Source organism: Cyprinus carpio, chromosome B1 (assembly GCF_018340385.1).
Source record: "Cyprinus carpio isolate SPL01 chromosome B1, ASM1834038v1, whole genome shotgun sequence".
NCBI lineage: Eukaryota > Metazoa > Chordata > Actinopteri > Cypriniformes > Cyprinidae > Cyprinus > Cyprinus carpio.
Genome location: NC_056597.1, coordinates 19,094,395 through 19,116,070, shown reverse-complemented (window position 1 = coordinate 19,116,070; position 21,676 = coordinate 19,094,395). Strand labels below are relative to the sequence as shown.

General features: G+C 35.6%; 1 protein-coding gene and 1 pseudogene across 2 annotated transcripts; one reads left to right on the top strand and one right to left on the bottom strand.

Moving 5' to 3' along the window:
- Positions 1–433: 433 nt before the first annotated feature.
- Positions 434–14,431, top strand: LOC109094758 (annotated as a pseudogene).
- gng13a (guanine nucleotide binding protein (G protein), gamma 13a) lies at positions 14,416–15,719 on the bottom strand. 2 transcript variants are annotated; one of them, XM_019084563.2, is made up of 3 exons: positions 15,350–15,719; positions 15,141–15,238; positions 14,416–14,754 (listed from the first exon to the last, which is right to left on the bottom strand). In XM_019084563.2, exons 2-3 carry the CDS (start codon positions 15,236–15,238, stop codon positions 14,649–14,651), a joined length of 204 nt encoding a protein of 67 aa, XP_018940108.1. In that variant the 5' UTR covers positions 15,350–15,719; the 3' UTR covers positions 14,416–14,648. The 2 variants fall into 2 exon arrangements, with proteins under 2 accessions (XP_018940108.1, XP_042572858.1); XM_042716924.1 differs by lacking the exon at positions 15,350–15,719 and having other exon boundaries at positions 15,141–15,300.
- Between the last annotated feature and the right edge of the window lie 5,957 nt (positions 15,720–21,676).

The window sequence follows — 21,676 nt, the reverse complement described above, 5'->3', positions numbered from 1 at the left end:
AAATAATAAAAATTCAAATTTTAAGAGGGTTTACTCCCCTTCTGTGCGAGCGTCCTGGGACGTATGCAAAACATTTGCGTTCTAGCGACATGATTGGATAGTTCTGTTTGTCGTTATTTACATAATTCCCGCCCCCTTCGTTTGTCTGCAAATCAGAAACAATGGAAATGAGGAACGACAGATTTGATTAAAAATAAATTAAAGGCTGTTTATCATGCATGCATAATTATTTCAGTGCATACATTATTTAGGAGTTTACATTATTTAATCTATTGTAAATTTGCAATTATAATACATTGGAAAAGGACAGTTAAAAAAAGGCTTATGGTAGAGTTTTCAAACAGGCTATTTTCTAATATAAATGTTAAATTGTTGTATTCTCCTTTGTTTATTTAATTTACCATGTCCATCCAGGACTTTTATCGAGCGGATGTAGGGCTTGCAATGGAACCGGAAGTACATTTACGTACCCAAAAATGTTGCGCGAAAATTTCTGTTGTCTATGTATGTGCGCTCTACTGCTTGTTTATTCATATGTCAGTTTACATGTAAACTTCCTGTCAAAACATTCAAGAGACCGCAAACATGAACGAATATGATGAAATGTACGGGATTGAGGATGATTTTGAACAACAGTTTGCGGATGAATTGGAAGTCATGGCTGAAATGGAACGTAAGTTAGACATATAACGTCAAGTTATGTTAATATCTATCTTAACTCTCTCTCTCTGATGGTATAACGACTGATTGCTCCCCCTAAAAGTATTTAAATAAAGTTTACAACGCATTTTTTTTTGTTTGTTATGTCTAATATATATATATACCATAGTAGTACCACGGTATTCTCTGGAGAATAGAATATCTGAATGCCATTGCTCTGTCTTAGTGTCAGAAAAGCGTGTGTGTGTCTGTGTGTGGGTGTGTGTGGCCTACATATAAATATAAATACAAATATTTATACAGTGCCCTCCAACATATGGGGGTTATTTGATATATGTTTATTCTTATTTGTGTGGAGTCAAGAAGTCTGTAAATATGTTTAAAGATGAATATGAGACAAAACTACAAATTGTCGTATTTAAGAAGATCAACACTTTCATCCCACTTTTAGATGTGAGCATAAGTATTGGAACAGTTGGCAAATGTAAAAGATTAAAAGCCATCATTTAGACTGCGACCCATAGATACAGCAAACAGAGCAATTTTGTCTTTACTGTTCCAATACTTCTGGAGGGCACTAGAAATATATATATATATATATATATATATATATATATATATAATATATATTTATATATATATATATATATATATATATATACATACAGTACAGGTCAAAAGTTTGGAAACATTACTATTTTTAATGTTTTTGAAAGAAGTTTCTTCTGCTCATCAAGCCTGCATTTATTTGATCAAAAATACAGAAAAAAAATTTAATATGGTGATATATTATTACAATTTTAAAATAATTGTTTTTAAATTTATTATACTTTAAATTATCATTTATTTCTGTGATGCAAAGCTGAATTTTTAGGATCATTATCACATGATCCTTTAGAAATCATTCTAATATGATGATTCATTATCAAAGTTGGAAACAGTTCAGTTGCTTAATATTTTTTCAGAACATGTGATACTTTTTTTAGGATACTTTGATGAATAAAAAGTAAAAAAAAAAAAAAAAAAAAAAAAGAAGCTATGTTTTTAAAATATAAATATTTTGTAAAAATAATATACACTACTGGTCAGTAATCTGGGGTCAGTAATTTTTTTTTCTTTCTTTTTTTTTAAAATAAAATCAATACTTTTATTCAGCAAGGATGTGTTAAATTGATAAAAAGTGATAGTAAAGAAAAATATATTATTAGAATATATATTATTAGAATTTTTTTTTTATTTTGAATAAATGCAGTTCTTTTTAACCTTTTATTCATCAAATATATTATACAGCAGAACTGTTTCCAACACTCATAATAAATCAGAATATTAGAATGATTTCTAAATGATCATGTGATAGACTGGATGTTACATGTGACACTGAAGGCTGGAGTAATGATGCTGAAAATTCAGCTTTGCATCACAGGAATAAATTATTTTTTAAAGTATATTCAAATAGAAAACTATTATTTTAAGTTGTAATAATATTTCACAATATTACTGTTTTTTCTGTATTTTTGATCAAATAAATGCAGGCTTGATGAGCAGAAGAAACTTCTTTCAAAAACATTAAAAATACTAATGTTTCCAAACTTTTGACCTGTACTATATATATATATATATATATATATATATATATACACATATATATATATATACATATATATATATACATACACATAAATACATATACATACATACATACATACACATATATACATGCACACACACATACATATACATATATATTTATATATACATACATACATACATATATATATATATATATATATGTATGTATATATATATATATATGTGTGTGTGTGTGTGTGTGTGTAAGTAAATATAAATGTGAATTTACCAAACATTGTTGGAAAATTATTATTCAATTAGTTTTTACATTTTAAGCTATGAGCTATATTATGTCATTCAATTTTGAATAATCACTTGACAGAATTAAAACAGTTTGTTAATTTTGAACGCTTAAATGTTTCTGTATGTGTGTAGGCGAACATCCTTCAAGTGCAAAAGTGTCTGAGTTCCGCAATAAGAAGCTGATTCCACAGACGTTTGAGGAAGCCATTGTGTCCGGTGATGTGCCGTTGAGAAAATCAGTAAATAAACAGTGTCCTGAGAGCATCTCACCTCCGGTATGTGAGGAGGAGGAATCTCTGAGTGAGTGCATTACATTGAATTTTCATGTAATAAAACAATAATTCAGAGCTACACTATTGTTCAAAAGTTTGATGTCAGTAAGTTTTTTTTTCTTGGTTTTGAAAGTCTTGTATGCTCACCAAGACTATTACAATTTTAAATAACTTTTCTATTTTAATATATTTTAATATGGCATTTATTCATGTGATGGCAAAGCTGAATTACTCCAGTCTTCAATGTCACATGATCCTTCAGAAATCATTCCGGTATGCTGATTTGGGGCTTAAGTAGACCTAACATTTATTATTATCAGTGTTGAAAACAGTTGTGCTGCATAATATTTTGTGGAAACCATGAGATGTCTTTTTCAGGATTCTATGATGAATAAAAATATTTTTTGTAATGTTATATATTTTTATTCTAACTTTTTGTCAATTTAATGCATCATTGCTGGATAAAAGTGTTCATTTCTTAAAAACAAAACAATCTTACCCCAAACATGTGAACGGTAGCGTATACTTCAACTTTGTGAAATTAGAGTGTAAAATGTACTGCAGCGTCTAATGAGTTTTGCGGTTTCTTAAAGCTCCTAAACCTAAGAAAAAGAGACAAGATGTGGCAAAAAAAGCTGGAGTTAGGTGTTGAAAATGGTGATGATATCACCCCTCCATCTTCCCCAGAGGTTTACGACAGACCAGCAAGAGATGGGTAAAAGTTTATGCACATCACAGTTAAACTGTACTGCTGCATGGAACACATTTCACATCATAACATTACAGTCATTGATTGTTGAGTGTTAAGGTTTTTAAACATTTTTAACATTTTAATCTTTTTGCAGGCCTGGATTTTCTCTGTCTCTGAGTCCAGATAGAGAAGCAGCCACAGAAATAACAACCAGTGTGTTAGATATTAGTGGAATGACTGCATTGCAGGAGTCGCCGAAGCGGGTTACTGCAGCAAGACGCCATGCCCAGAAACGGCCCCCTGCAGTCGGAGATTACATAACTGTCACAGACTCCATGGGAAACAGGGTCTACCTTAACAAGAAAGAGGACAAGGAGAAGGTTTTGGACCTCACAAGCAGTTTTACTTTACAGCTTGCTGGAATACAATGCGTGAAGTTTATTTATTGACTTTTCTAATCCTTATTCTCAGGCACCGGAGCCTAGAGCCTTCCGTAACTCGCTGAATGGGCTAGGACTGTTAACGATTCCCATAGAAGTGTTGAAAGAACAAATTGCAGAGAGAGTAAGAATATGTGTGCACATGCAAAAAAAGCTTAAATGAATGATTTGGAGGGAATCTGTTGGAGGAGGGAATCTCCAGGGAATCTGGTGGAGGAGTCCCAAAGATTGACAGAGCTCATGAATGGGTGACATTTTAGTTTTTATTGTATCAGTCACTCAGCCTCAGGCTATTGCTCCAAATCTGGTCCTATAAAAAAAATAATCTACATCTTGGATGGCCTGAGGGTGAGTACATTTTCAGCAAATCTTCATATTTGGCTGAACTATTCCTTTTACTCTTAATGACGTTTTAGTGGTGTAGGTTCCGAGCTTCTTGCAGAAGAGCAAACAGACTCTGGCATGGATGGTGAAAGTGGGGAAGATGAAGGCTCGTCCTCGCGGCTGTGGGTGGATCAGTTCTCACCACACCACTACACTGATCTACTCAGTGATGATGTGAGTCATAGACACGATGTTCATTTGAAAGCTAACCTCTGTAATTTAAGATAAAGGATACTGGCATGAATTTTCCTTGTAATTATTTATGTTTGTATCTGCAGTTTACTAATCACTGTCTGCTGAAGTGGCTGAAACTCTGGGACACTGTGGTCTTCGGGCGAGAGAGGAAACCCCGTTCGGCCCCTGCAGACATCAGAGCGAATTTCACAAATGCTCAAAACCAGAACCAGTCCCAGCGTTTCAAAACCAAGTCCCAAATGACAGAAGAGATTCTAGAGGCTGAGCTCGACCAATACAAAATAACTAAATTTAAGGCGAGTAAAACTAAGCAGTCACAACAGATTTATTAAATTTATAATAAGTCTAGATTTGTATAAATGAAGCTTTTTCTATTTGTACTTGAGTTTTACATTTGGAATTATTTACAAGCTTTAGATTTAATGGTTTTTATTTTTATATGTTTTTGTGTAGATATTCTTATAAGATTTAAATTATATATTTTAATTATGTAATGTTATGTTTATATATTAAAATACAAAATATATTTATACATATTTATATTTAAGTTTTTAAAACAGATTTATAAGCTAATAAATATGCAAATTCTTAAAATTCAAATTTAGATAAGTATTTTAAATTTCGAAGTTTAGGTCATTAAATGTATCAAATTATTTGATTTGACGTTTGACGGTAAATGGGTGATTTTCATTGTAAAATATGAACATGAGCTGCATGATACATGGTTTCACCATCAGAGAAGTAGTGAATGTAATGCCAAGAGGTGTGTAATTCTTATTTTTACCATGTTAAACATACGTTTTTTAACTGTGTGTGTCATACTACACCGGTGGCACTGTTATCAGGTCCTCCTGGACTGGGGAAAACCACGCTAGCACATATTATCGCAAAGCATGCTGGTTACAATGTAGTAGAAATCAACGCTAGGTAAGAGGATGCAAGCCCTGATTGTAATGAATCTTGAAGTAGAAATATCCACATATAAATGTTGACACTCACAAGCTGACAGCGCTATTCTCTTCTTAGTGATGACCGCAGTGCAGAGCTCTTCCAGAAACGTATTGATACCGCAACACAGATGAAGTCAGTCCTGGGAGCCAATGAAAAGCCCAACTGCCTTATTATTGATGAAATTGATGGATCTCCTGCTGTAAGACCTGCTTTTAATTTTATTGATTCATTGGCCTGTCTGATAGAAGCTGCTTCTCACTTTTTTTTCTTATCGACTCAGGCTGCCATTAATATCTTATTAGCGACGTTGAACCGGAAGGATAACAGAGAAGGAGAGGAGTCAGGTGTTAATGCCTTGAAAAAGAAAAAGAAGAAGCAATCTGTGCTTCTTAGACCAATCATCTGCATCTGCAATGACCTGTAAGTCCTATGTTTAAGTGGCATTTTAAGTCAACAATTTGGTATGTTTTACATATTTTTTCAAATTTTTTCAGTGAACTGTTTAACTTTCAGAAAATGTACAAAAAATGTCTAACAAATGTTGATTTTTGTTATGCATCACCTTCATAATTTAAACTACGACTGGAAGACCAATACAAAAAATGCTGTATTTTCATGTGAAAAGTTTACTTTGATGAAAGGAAAAAATGTAATCTATTTACTTGTACTCTTGTCAGGTATGTTCCAGCGTTGAGGCCGCTGAGACAGCAAGCTTTCCTATTGGCCTTTCCCCAGACACTGCCCTCCCGCTTAGCTCAAAGACTAGCAGAGGTGACATGCACATACACTCACATATCTACAATATGATTTTGTAAATGCACAAATGTGGACCCATGCATGCTGTTGTTTCTGTTTGCAGATCACAAAGCAGCAGGGTATGAAAGCAGATACTGGCACTCTAATGGCCTTGTGTGAGAAAACTGACAATGACATCCGTGCTTGCATCAACACGTTACAGGTGAGAGAGATGTGTGCTAAAAAAATGCCAGAATTAAAATCTGGGTTTGCTTATGCCAATTGGTTAAAATATGGGTTTGCTCAAGTTTTTTGTGTGCAGTTTTTAGTGGACAGAAGCACTTGGATCAGCGCAGTGTCAGTTCAGTCTCCGTGGGATTGAAAGACCAAAACAAGGGACTTTTCTCAGTTTGGCAGGAAATCTTTCAGCTTCCTCGACTGAAAAGGTACTGTGAAACAAAATATGCCATACTCAAGCACATGCTCTTTTCACACAGCCCTCGCTTTTAAATCTTTGAATGAATTATCTTAATAAAAGCATGATATTATGTTACTGTTTTAAACAGAATCTTTTAAATTCTTTAACATTGATTGATCTAGCTTATTTATGACCTTGTATTGATGGAAAAACTACATGGATTAGTTGTAAAATTTGTAATGGTATATATATGTGTGTGTTTTTAAAAATTAACTTGTCATAGCACAGGACAATATTTAAGTGTAATTCTCAATTTAAAAAATCGAATTTAACAAATGCAAAAAATTACATTATTTAAATTGTAAATAGTTTACATAACATGTTCATATTTATTATACCACCTTTATGCAGATTAGATTTTTTTTTTTTTTTCAATTATTTCCCAATTCAAAAAAGTGTATAGTAAATCCTAAAACTGGATTTTTCTATTTTCTTTATCACAAATAGTATGATTTTTTCTTCTTTTTTTTTGTCTGATTTTTGGGAGACAATGTGAAAAATTTTCATTCCATTCATATTAAACATTAAAAGAGATACGAAAGAATTAAGTTGGGGGTCAACCAGTGTCAGCTGGTGTTTTTAAATGTTATGTTTTATCAGATTGTGTCACTAATTACTGCATCCTTCAGTTTATGACCTCTGTAATTGTTTACTATTGTGGTGATTTAGGAAGCGGATTGGTGGAGATACTTTTGGTGGTTTTGATGAGGAGGGACCTAAAGATGGCACACAAAGGCTTCAGCACATCTTACATTTGGTCTCATCTAATGGAGAGCATGAGAAACTCACTCAGGTAATGATGGACTTGCTCTTTTTGGGCTTCATTGGGGAAAGAGTGTGAAAAACTTGAATTGTGGCCACAAAAAAACAATCAGACACACATCAAATCACACTTAAAAGGCTTGAATTTATTTGCTTAAGATACCAAAATGTCAAAGTACTTTATCACAAATAAATATGGTCACGTTTCTATAATATTTGACAACCAGAAAGTTTTATTTTAAGTTGACAATTATATTTGTTTTGTTATTTAAAACCTCACAAATTTCTTTATTTGAAAAGTTTTCTTTCTTTCTTTCTTTCTTTCTTTGAATATCCTGTAAAATCCATGTAGAAGAGTGGTTTCAGCCAAAATTATTCACATTCTCTCTTCCATAGGGGCTGTACGATAACTTCCTCAGCATGAAGCTGAAGGACCCTGGGATGCTGGGTGTGTGCGCAGGTCTTGACTGGATGTGTTTCTCTGACCTGTTGAATGAGTGTGTGTTACACGGACAGAACTATTCGCTCATGCGCTATTTCCCTTTCCTGCCTGCTGCCTTCCACCACCTATATGCCGCAAACTCAGTCCCACGCATCAATTATCCACACAGTCACTACGAGGTGAGAGAATGCAATAGACAGCGAGAACACATGCTGTCTATCCGCCCTTATCCTTAATACCCTAATGTCCTGTCGTTCCCTGTCTACCTTTCATCAAATGAAAGCACTCTGTCCCAGTTACACACTTGACCATAAACCCTCAAAACACAGCCCTCATGTGTTTCCATTGGCTATGATGTTATGCCATTGAGCATCTGTTTTTTTTTTATATATATTCAGCATGGATTCATTCATTCATTCATTCAAAACTGATGAAATGTTACCGTGAAGACATTTCTTTTGAACTTTCCATTCATCAGAGAATCCTGAAATGACTTTGTAACTAGTTACAGTGCTCTACAAAAGATGTTATGCTTTACAGTATGATTTTACAAATTTAATGTTTTTTTTTTTATAAACATTTGTAAGACATTTATGACTTCTTTGCACATGCTGTTCTATGCAGAAGTTATTAGGCTTTGTTGATGTTCCACTTTGTTAAAGTTGCCACAGTCATTGCATACTTAACATGTGCTTTATTTGTACCTTTTTTGTTTTATTAGTATATTTAGCTATTTACCATTTGTAGATTTTAAAATATAATTTGTTAGATAAATTACATTTCTGATTGTAGTCCTTGAAAACCAAAAAAAAAAAGTGCTTAAAAAGTCCTTTAATTTCATTTCGTTCAATTCATTTCATTTACGGTACGAATACTCTTTATTTCAATGCTAAAATGAATTGCATATCATATGTACCATGATTGGTGTTGACCGCAGTTTAGCAGTTTTCAATATCAATTTTGATATGGCAGCAAATACGAATATGCTTATGAACTCCTTTATTTAAAAAGTTAAAGATGCAGCAGTTAAATTGTTAACTTGAGCCATTTTGCAAGTTTCCATCATATACCAAAGTCATGCCCTTTAAAGACAGTCAGTCATCTCAAATATTCTAGGAAGAAAAGAAAGTAAAAAAGAAAAGAAATGGGCCAATTTTTCAGCACATTCAGATATCTAGCCAATCAGAAACACTCTAATACAGTAAATGATTTTGTGTGTCTGGGTCTGCTGATATCAGATAGGATGACGTCTTTATATAACGATAATAAACTCTTAACATTTATCGTTTTTATTGTAAAATGAAAGTGGTGATAAATTTTGTATAAATTAATATAAATTCATTTCTAGGCTTTTACCAAAAGTCAGCACACCAAGAACGCCCTGCTCGCCATGTTGAATGACATCCCACCCGCTGTACAGAGCCGAATTTCTATGAGCAGTCTCTGTTTGGACATCCTCAGCCTTCTCCTGGAGCTCATCTCCCCCAAACTGCGGCCGGTGAGTGATTTTAAAGTCTGCAGTGTAAAAGAACAAAAAGGTGGCTAGCTGCACACTGAATCCAATACAGACTGGTAAAAGTCTACAAAAACTTTTTTTTATATATATTTTATAAATTGCATCGTGCAAAAGGTGCAGAGTGACTGCAGTGTAAAAAAAAGTTAGTTTTACTGTATTTTTTTTTTTTTTTTTAAATAAATGCAGCCTTGGTGAATCGTGATGTGTTTCTTACAGGTCAACCCTCAGCTTTACAGCACTAGGGAGAAGCAATAGCTCTATGATTTGATTGACACCATGATCAACTATAACCTGACCTATAGACAGGACCGCACACCAGAGGGACAGTACACTTGTTCTGGAGCCGTGAGTACATGCACATACACAAACAACATTACCCTGATCTACAGACATATTGTTCTGTTGACACTTAAGTTATGCAACTCAGACTTCAACACAAGAATACACAATAACACACACCGCGCTAGAGATTCTGTATGTGTTTACCTGTTCATCACGATTTATGAGAGATTAGGCTGCGTTTCCAGATTATTGTCTCTCCCTCCCCTACTCTTCCCCTTTGTTATTATTCTCCGTCCACTGTTTCACTTTGGCGATTCTCTCAGATGAGAACTTGGAGGTTTTTGTTACTTGCCTCATGCATGGATGCACATGTTCATCACTCAAGTATTTAAAAAGACCTACAATCCTCTCTGTGGCTTACTGTGTCCAACCACTCACACTGATTGATGGGAGTGATGCTGACAATGTTCACAAACAAGCTTTGACAGTCATGTGTGGAGCACTTGCTGCTGAACCTTTAAAAGTCTTCTTGATGGAGCTAAAGGTGGATAAAAACCAGGAGTGAGAAGATAAGCAAAGAAACAATTTGGGCTATTGGATTGGTTTTCAGACGGCGAGTTCAAGCTGGAACAGAAGAAGAGCATCTCTGTTCATCTTGTACGTTTGCGTCTTATTCACTGAGCAAGTTTTTGCAATGTTTGTATTTCTGTAAAACAGACCGTCATAGAGTAGTAATGGTTGATCGGTATTGGTTATTTAGTGGCTGATTCTGATATGGCTAATGTCTAATGAAATGTAGATGCATACATCCACTACTGTTCAAAAAGTTTTTTTTTTTAAACGTTTTTAAAAGAAGTCTCTTACGCTCACCAAGGCCACATGTATTTATGCAGTAAAAATAGTAATATTGTAAAAGAGTATTACAGTTTTCTATTTTGATATATTTTGTAATTTTATTAGCTTAATTTCTGCTGAATTTTCAGCAGCCATTACTCCAGTCTTCAGTGTCACATAAGATTTTTTTTTTTTTTTTTTTGTGGAAACCATGATGCATTTTTTCAGAATTCTTAATGCAATGAATGCATTCTTTCTGAATAAACTAATTAATTTCTTTACTGTTCATTTCTTACTGTTTTTAGTTTAAAACTTTAGTGTTTTCACTAAAAATACACTAAATGTAATAGTATGTAACAAAGAGTAATATTTACGTAGTTCTTTGCTGTAGAGATTTCTGTCCACATTTTTTTGTTCTGACACCAGAATCAGTGTTTTGCATTGAAACCGACAGTTCAAAATAACTATAAAGTAGCTTTTTGGAAATTTATCAAACTGAATGAACCAAATGAATACGCCGGTTAATTGTGTATTGATAATATTGAATTGAAATGAATCTAACCCTACTAGTCTAGATAAGATAGGGCAATATAATCCAGACACATAACATGTTTCTGAAGTTTCTTATTGATATACACGTGTGTTTGTGTTCTCTCTGTGATTGGTGCGGTAGAATCATGCAGCAGTCGTTCCTGCAGGCCCGCTGCGAGGAGACGCTGGTCACCTCTGATTGGGGGATTCCTCTGCTGGTCGCCCTGTTGCTGCTTCTGCTTGTTTATGCCTTCCTGTATCTTCCTGCCATCTCTTATCGAGCTCTGCTTCAACAAGCGCTGAGTAACCACACTGAAGCCATGCCACTGGAAAATAACAAGACGGACTGAGGATTGTACAATTCCCATGCCAAATGTTGAATGACAGTGAAAGCTAACTGCATTTTGATTGCATTGAGGAGAAATGGTTCAGCATTGTAAACCAAGAGGAGGCCTGATTGGAATAAACAATCATATCTCGCTTTTGTAATTATTGTGCCATTTTGACAGCCCATGTTGTCAATTTAATCCAAATCTTTATTGCTCAATCCAACCAATACACAGAAAGCATTTCCATATATATGTGACGTCTTTTTTTAATGTTTTCATGTGAGATTCAATGGCATATCAGCAGCATAGAGATAGACGTGAAGTGACGTGACATACAGCCAAGTACTCAGAATTCGTGCTCTGCATTTAACCCATCCAAAGTGCACACACACAGCAGTGAACACACACACACACACCCTGAACACACACCCGGAGCAGTGGGCAGCCATTTATGCTGCAGCACCCGGGGAGCAGTTGGGGGTTGCCGGCCCGAGACTCGAACCCACAACCTCATGGTTAGGAGACAAACTCTCTAACCATTAGGCCACGACTTCCCCTCTGATATTGAAGTATCTGGATTTTATCCAGCTTTCACTGGCAACCTTTCATTGCTGTCCTGTTCTGGAGAAATAGAAGAACTATTTTAATTAAGTGTGAAAATAGCAATAACAACATAATGTATGGGAACAAACACAAACTTGTGAACTGCTCCATAGTGCTCCACAGAACATTCTCCAACTGTCCTAAAGAAATGACTTTGTGTACTTGACCAGGAATACCCCGCACAACTAATCCTGCTTTTGGATTTTCATCTGCTTGTGTGTATTGCACATGTTGTTTAATTTACTTCTATTCCTGGAAGAGTGTTTCACCTTCTGCGTAAGATGGATTATTGAGCTCACCCGATTTCCACTCTTTAAACCATCTCATCTTCATTTATATCCCTCCTCACGAGATTCCCTTGTTTGGGTTCTTTTTGAAATATAATAAAATGAAATATTAAAATGTTATGTAAAGGTTTGTGCTGTCATTATATTTAGCTGTTTTCATGGACTTGTTGTACATTAAATGACCTGTGTGTGTGTTTCCATAGTAATGTAGAAGATGTGGTGCATTTTCTGGGTTTGCCTCCCCGGAGACAGTTAACCTATCAGGTGAAGCAGCTGATTGCCAGGGAGACAGAACTGGAGAGGATGAGGAAGATGGAGAAAGCCCAGCAGAAACGAAACCCACACAAGGTAAAATTCACACAGCCTGTGCACAAATATGCACACTTAAAAAGTGAATTAAATCTGTTATATGAGGGTTTTTTTCTGAACGTTTCGACTACAGGTGTACTAGACTGATATTTTGTGGAGTTGGACTAACAGACCTATATAATATGGACACTAGACAGCAGTGAAAGACATGTATTTAATCCTTTATGTATTGCCATGTATACTTAGATAGATGTTAAGCCCCAACAAAGATTACAACTATACGATGTATAATATGCAGAGCTGTAGACAATTATTTCATAAACAGGATTGTGCAGATTGCAAAGTATTTGTTCTGTGAGTTCAGACAGAGGCAGTTAATAAGGTGCCAGAGGAGAAGAAAACAGAAGTGAAGAAACAGACCAGCAGGAACCATCAGCAGAGGCTGGAGAACATTGTTAAACAGACTGTGGTGGAAAGCAGGGTAAAGCATCTATATTAATCCACCTTAAATCCTTCATATCTGTCCCTAAACCTCCTATACTCATAAAATCCCATTTTAAAATGTATTTTCCTTAAGTGCAGTCCACCATTGAATGTTACCATAGCAAATTCAATACTGGAATCTGTGATTCACAACTTCATTCTGGCATTGTGTGAAACTTTTTTATGATTAATCAGTTTTTTTTATTATTGCAGATAATATTTACAAATTTAAAAAAGGAAAGAATTAAAAAAAATATTATATGCAATAAAAAACTGATTGCAAATGCGCCAAAATAAAGAGAGCAATAATGTTTACATATTGCAGTGCTAGTTTTAGATTATTGATTGTGACCCTTATTTAAAATGCCAAACCAGAGAATGTTTGTTTTTGCTTTGAAGTATTTAGTAAATTCTCCCCTTTATCCATTTTACAGTGATTCTGTGCCATCATGTTATATGATTATCCTCATACTGGCTCTGTTTGCATCTGCTTGACTTATGCTTCATAATAATCCAAGATTAATTGGGTTAATAGTGGATCAGGGTCGAAGTGCTCACACATGATGACTTGTTTATTTATCCTTTCCTTATCCTATAGCCTGAATTGGATTTCTTTGGTCGAGCCATTGTACCCAAGGAGAAGCCTGTGGTCACCACTACAAGTGTGTTGTTGTTGTTTGTATAAATAGTGATGACTGTGGTCACCACTACAAGTGTGTTGTTGTTGTTTGTCCAGGAGAAGCCTGTGGTATATATATGTATATATATATATATATATATATATATATATATATATATATATATATATATATATATATATATATATATATATATATATATATATATTATATATATATATATATATGTATGTATATGTGTATATATATATGTATATATGTGTATATATGTATATATATGTATATATATATATATATATATATATATATATATATATATATATATATATATATATATATGCTTTTCATACTGTTGTGTAATAGATCAAAATACAAGTCTTCTGCATAACTTGAATGCTAAAAATGAACTGATCTCACTTTCTGCAGGTGAAGATGGCAAAGGAGCCGGAGTGGTGCATATCGGTAAAGCCGTGGGTAACAGTGATGTATGGTTTCGTTTCAATGAAGGTGTGTCCAATGCAGTGCGCAGAAACGTTTACATTCGGGAGTTACTTTAAAGTGACATGGGCGAGAAAGTGGATGAAGCCCATGTTAATTTACCACCTTAAATCAATACACGAAAAGCCAAAAACGTTCTGAACATTGTACTGTAATGTTAAAAAACAAACCTACAAATCTACAATATGTGAAAAAGAAAAAGCACTGGTTCCATTTTGTTTTGTTGTTTTTTATTGTGTTCTTGTATAGCTGTCTTACACTTTTATAAATACATGTTTTCACTAAATAACAACAGTTTTTTTTTCTTTTTTTCATAATGTCATGGCATGATAAGCATAAACAAGAAAGCAGATTTACATTTGCATGTTTGTCTGTCCTAGTCAAAGTTGGCCAGTGTAACCATGACTGTGGGTGGAGTCACTCCTGCTGCCATAGTGATGAGTGACAGCTCTTGCACTATATTATAACACATTTACTTGTCTCCACCCACGGGTTGTCCTTCAGTATATCTGGATTCAGAAATGGATCCTCGTTCATTTTCTCCTCGATCCATTTAGTTAACCTGGAAATAAATGTATAATACGAGGCTAGAACTTAACACACACACACAAAAAATATCTGTAGACTTATTTACTTAATTTATTTCACTAAACTTGGAACTTCACAAAATACATATTTAAATGCTATATTTATATTATTTTAATATTTTAAGAACCGATGTATTCAGATTTTTATACACAGTGATTTGCATTTATATATGAATATTATTTATACAAATAAAAAAATTAAGTGTGCATAAAAAAAGATAATTATATAAAAAATAATAATGTGTATTTATTTTTACATTTCATAATTTTATGACAATTGTTAAAGGTTTACAAACCCCTAGTTGGAAATCACTGGTTTGAAATAAACCAAAGCAGTAGACTTTTTACATTTGAAACTCACTCTGGAATCGCGACGGATGTTTTCTCTCTGTTAAACTGTAGCTGCTGCTTCAGACTTTCCACATGATTCTTCAGCTGAGTCTCATCTAGCTCATCCATCTGAAATACCATCCATCATGTTTGTTTTAATGTTACATCCAAGTCTCAAAGCTGAATTTTCTGTAAATGCTAGCTAGGTAATTTTATTTCAATATAAAATAATAGGCCTACCGTGCTAAGTTAAGTAACTTAGAAGTGAAGTGAAAGGATTGTCAGGAGTCCTCCAGCAAATAGCTTGAGTTGAATGCTTTGTTCCACTTAAGAGGAGGGTGTTTAGTTTTTTTCCCTTTTGTAAATTTCTGGTTTACACAAATGAGATTGAGATACACACCTATTTTTGAGGTTATGCAGCATTCAAACTACTTTGTTAATCAAATAATCTCTTCTCTCTGAGTCGTGAGTTGTAATGGGAAGGATGTTTAGCTCACTGGACTCTGTACATCTATGTAAAATACATGCAAAACTGCCCATTTGGCTGCAAATAGTCATTTCTAGTCTTTGCCAGAGAAAATAAACTACAGAATGAATGTTGTGATGTTATCACGAGACTACTTGTTTTTCATATAGCAGTCACTTGATAACATCCATAAATGTTATTTAAATGTCCCCCAAATTCATAATCAAGTTAGAGTTTGCCAAAAAGTTACATTTTATGATTTCTTTAATTGAAATGTAGTTATAGTATTTAAACAAAAACTTTTGCAATAGTTGTCATGCTTTTGACATTTTATTCTAACATAGACTACCATTCAAGGGTCAGTAAGATTTTATTGAATCGTACCATCACAGTAATAAATTGCATTTTAAAATATAGTGTAAAAAATATTTTTATTGTAATGATATTGCAAAATAGTATTTTAGTAAATGTTATCTAAAGCAACTTCCTATCGTGTGTACTTGGGATTGATGCAGTAGTAGAAACATAACCACTCGTGCCCTCCACCATGTTTGCTGTTTGGTTAAAAGTGAAGGTACCTCTCTGTTAATGAGATCAGGAAGTGCTACGAGTGAGCGATGTTGTTAGTTGCTAAGTCTGTCTAAACCATATCCCTTAAGCCACTTACAGTAACACAGCAAAGTCCTGTGTGCTCTTCGACTGTAGAGTTAAGACTTGATGTGTTCTTACAGACAGCACTGAATGGTGTTGTGATGCAAATTATCTTTTCATTCCTGGTCTGATCAGTGCTTTATAGATGGCGTTTTTAATGAATGCATTTTGGGGAAAAAAAATCCCCATAAAAATTGAAAGTGTGCTCTCTTTTCAAGAGAATATTTGCAATACGATTCAAAAATATAAATACAACATTGTAAGGTTACATATCTCACTTAAACTCTGGATGATCTTACATGTATAATTTAGAGGTCCGATCATACCCAAAACAGTTGTGAATGTTCCTTCCATTGTGAACCAATAGCTGAAATGTGAAAGATCCAATACTGATTTAGTCATAGTTGTACACTTATAAATAGTTCATCTGTCCAGAACTCCTAAAATACTACAAGAATGATGATAGACTGATATGTTATCCAGGCCAATGATGTCATGACATCATGCATTTGGCAAATGGGATTTAAATTGCATTTAAGCAATGCATTTTATTTTTAATTCATTCATTTGCTGGGAATCAAACCCTATGACCTTGGCTTTGTTGGTGCCATATTCTGCAGCATCAGCCAATACTTCTGTCCATTAACAGGACATTTATTTTTCTATGAGTCAGGTCTAAAATATACCAATAGCCTTGACAACAAATTATGTTTTCACTGTCATTGTGAAATGTAAACATTGGACGTTCAAATTTGTTTAAAGTAAGTGTAGCAATTATATGTACATCCCATTTTCTGCCATTAAACTAAGTAATAATCAGCCATAAGGCACCCAGCTCTTCAGTTGCTGGGATCGACATCAGCCATTGCAGGACCCATATCAGTTGACCACTTCTCAAAACTACCACCTTTCTCAAATAAGCACAAGTAACAGGACACAGAGCGTCTGATCTGTTAAATGCTCTTCTGGCTAATTTTGTCCACTCTACCCAGGACTGTAGGTCCAGCAGCGTTCTTCACCCCTCGCAACCATTCAGAACATTTCAGCAGAACACTCTGATCCACACACTGTTCATCTTCCTCATATTCCACATCATCGTATCGGTGATGCTCGTTTAGAAGAGAGATCTTCACAAGTGGGATGTTGAATCGAGAACCTGGCTTGGCAGGCAGACGGTCTTTCTGGTGTGGTGCTGTCATGGTGCCACGGACGGCACGGAGCTGCTTCTCACGGCTACGTTTCTGCAGGAGCAAGGTGGCCTCAGGAGTCAAGTTGAGAGAGAAGTTAGATTCACAATTCAGTCCATGGCCGGATCCTAATGAAGCCTGTGGACTAGAAGAGTTTGTGGGAATGTTTGTTGCTGAAACGCTGACAGGAAACATCTTCTTGCTAGAGGATTTCACTGAGGAGGTTGTTACCAAATTGGTTGTAGAGGTACTATTGCCAGAAGTACTTTTAGAAGAAGTTGGGGTCGAGGATCCTGAAGGATCAGCGGGTCTTGAAGTCATAATCCAAGTGCTTTTACCCTCCATCCTCAAGCCAGAAGGGGCTCGACTGGTAGGTAACTTACTTTTGTGTGGTGTGGCCTTCTTGCTCAGCTTCTTGAGCCGTTCCTTCACAGAACTTTTCTCTTCCACGGTCTTGATCAGAATGACAGGTGATGGTCCTGAAAGTTTCTCTTTGCCCGAGCTGGGAAGACTCCGTGGTCTTGTTACAGGCGGGAAAGGCATCTTCACCAGGTAGAGCAGCACGTAGGACAAGAATTCGGTTTTGGAGGTGTAGCGCGACAGAAAAGGGCCTTGATCTTTTGCATGTTTAGGGCTACCTGTTATTTCCAGAGCCCCCAACATCCACTTCTTTCTTCAGACACAGCCACTGCAGAAATAGCATGCAGGAATAGATTAGCTCTTTATAGGGTGTTGGGAAAGGGGCTTGGCAAAGGCACGATCTGCGGATCCTCTGGAGAAGGTAAGCCTAACACTTGCAGCTTAGAGTTGCGTAACAGACTGAGATGTAAACATTCACTGCAGTAGTTGCAGTTCTTGCTGAACTGTGAGATTGTTAGAGTAATAATGCATATTAGAGTTTTCCACCAATCTGTCTTAGTCACATTGATTAAACCAGCTTTTGTGGTAAAAAATTATTGTCTTGGCATTGTAGTTTCAAATACATAATCCCTACATAACTGACTGCAATAAAGGGAATGGTGTTGTGTGTACGTTGTTATTTAAGATTGAAAAGACAGGCCTAGTGTTCTGTACGTTACTGTAAATCAAAGTGCTTGTCAAGCACTAGTATGTGTATCTGATGCACACGTGTCTAAGCGTTTTCCCAATTAAAGGATTTTAGAATTTACAGAACCTAATCTCTTTAAGAGGTCACGTAGTCTTTCTCACACCCAGTCTGTAACTATTTATTTTTTTGGGATCAGGAGGTAAAGGGTCTTCCTGCATGCAGTAAGATTGTCATTAAAACCTGATTATAAGAGCATTATAGGTTATTCATGAAGTGAGGACAAAGTTATGTCATAACCCACAAGCTTCCATCAGGCAGGAGAGTCTTTTGTAGGCAATGATATTGATCTATCACTTTTGTGGTATTTTAGGAGATTCGCAGTAATCATTTATTGCTGTGTCTGGAGTTTATACCTGTATAAAGTGCCTGGGGCTAAAAGAAGCATCTTTATTGCTTGTATTTATATTTATATATATATATATATATAGTCTAATTACTTCAATATAGATTTCATACCTAGTGGAGTAATAGTAAATGTGTAAAGTTGCTTAAAAGGTTAACACTCAAAGTAGGCTAAACCTACCTCAAATGAGTACTTAATGGTTGGATTCCACAACTGATAAAATAAAACATATACAAGCCAGTACAACATTTACTCTAGGTGTCATAAAATTTATAGATGAGAAATTTTCTATTGTGCCTCTAATTTGGCTGTGAGATTTGCCAATTTTGAGTGCGCAAGATGTGATGGATTCTGATCTGTATAAAGAGTCTAACCATGTAGGTGAGTGTCTTTTTGCACTTCTCTGTGTCACACACTACTCCCCTGCACTCACTCACAATCACCATCCTACTGGTAAATAGCTTCCCACCAAGCCCAACTGTGTGGATAACTGAGCTGATCTTTATTTATTTATTCCTTTGGAAGTTAGACTCCAGAGCTTTGACTAAATTCACCAGTGCCATGCTGGCCACTTTAAGGCTCTTCTCTCCTAAGTTGAGGTCAGTATACAGTTTGTCTTTGACGAATGTGTACTGTGAATCAGCAGGGATATCTGTGGTCGAGATTTTACATTCCTTACAGTGGAAAATCTTCACTGACAGCTTATTTCCCCACAACCTTACTGGCCATATACCCAGCTATGTAAACCAGTACACTTCCATCACGGTCAAAGGCAAATGCTGCTGAAACTGGTGACCTTATCTCATGTCACTCAGCAGGTCCAGGACATGTTTTGGTAGGACACCCTCACATCAGACTTCAGCACAGCATCACTGTTCTGGAAAAACAAAATACATACAAATGTTAATCATAAGGTTTACCTAATTATATATATATGTCACAAATAAAATTAGACGTATTATGACTATTAAGTGCAGGCTTATTTACAGATGTTTGCATCTGATATATTTCTCCATTCTCTTAATCAGGTGTTCCTTTAATTTTTCCCTCTGTATATTTTAGTTATCACTGACTCCTTATTAAAGGGGTCATGAACTGTCTTTGTTTTTATTTTGTGCCATTGTTATCAATATTCTACATCAAAAAACATCACAATTTTGAATAGGCTATTTTTTGTCCTGTTCAGAAGGCAATGCATACACTGTTTTTCCACAACATCTTGTTGTCTTCAAAGTCGTCTTTGCAGCTTGGTTTCTGCATAAACCTGCGCATTCACCTCCATTTCTAGTGATGTAGAAGCAGGCGTTGATCTTCTGCAGAGGTGGTGCTTATCCACACTATTACATACATCAGAGTAAACATACCAACAGCTGCCGTTTTGGCAGACTGCCTTCAGTACAAGCTGTTTTTAGACCAATGAAAAAGTTCTGAAACTTACAGAACGTTTTATAGTACAATGACCCCTTATATGTCGAAAGATCAAGGGAATTTTGGTTTCTTAGTTCATGACCCCTTTAACACCGATATTCCTGGTCTTCTTCAGCCTATTCACTTACCTCATTTTACAGTTAGTTTTTGCATGTCTGTATATATATTTTCTAGTCTGTTAACCAAAGTGAAATTCCTTGTGTTAATGCTTAATTATTGTCAATAAACCAATTCTGAGTTGCCTAGACCTCTTTTGTTCTTGAAAATATCTGGTCCTGGCTGAGTACTCTCCTTGACCTATCTGACTCACAAGTCGAGTGGATGACCACAAAGCAGTGCATCAGCTCTCCTCGATGAATAATAAAATACAAGTTATTGTAGTGTAAATGCATAGAATTTTCTAAAAAATTCTGAAAAACCAAAGATCACTTACCATGATCTCCAAAACTAAAAGAAGATATTTGGTGGGAATCAAACTGATTGTCAAGTGTATGGTCTATGGGCTGCTCCACCTGTTCAGCTTTGGCAGTGACTGGTGGATCTTCATATATGGTGCCCGTTTCATCTACTCTACAGTCAGCAGGCACTCTTGCATAGCTGTGTTTGCCAATACTCTTCTCAATATTGACAGACTTCATAAGCTTCTGCAGTGTGCGGACAGATGGCATAGAAAACACTTTAAACAGCAGCCTGTAACACTTTGGACTGGCATGTAGCAGAGACAAGAAGAAAGCTTTGTCCTGAGTGGTCCACTGAAAACCATGAGCCTTCCGTTGAAACATATGTATCTGTTCACTCACAAAAGCATATGCTTTTGCTGGTAAGAGTTTCTTCAACTGCTTCATCACTGACTCCTTATTAACACAGGCCTTCCTGGTCTTCTTCAGCCTGTTCACTTCTGCCTTCAGTTTGCACACCTGTACCTTCAGACTCCTAATCTTCATCTTCAGGGCATGTTCCCTGGCAGACGCTTCAAGGCCTGTTGGCAGTGACATTGGGGTCAACAGTGGAGTCAGTGACATCGAAGGTCTTGCTCCTGAAGCATCAGGAGAGGTAATATCTGTCTCTGAACCAGTGGGTGGAGTATTTGGCAGGTAAACAATATTACTTTTTTTTTTTACCTGTAAAACAAACACAAATTTGGAAATGAACTAAAATCACATTGCAGCAAAACAACGAGGTGTTACTTTCATGTAAGACTGACACTCTAAAAAAAACCTAGAGTGACTGAGCTTTCACTCCAAATTTTGATTGGCATTTCAAAGAATCCCTGTATTTATCTTACGTCTCTTTTGTGGTAACTCCTGACACGTCTTTCGTGGCTTTCTCTTTAACTCCAAGTCCAATTGGGGTGGTGGGTTAGGGTCATTAACCATTGTGGGCA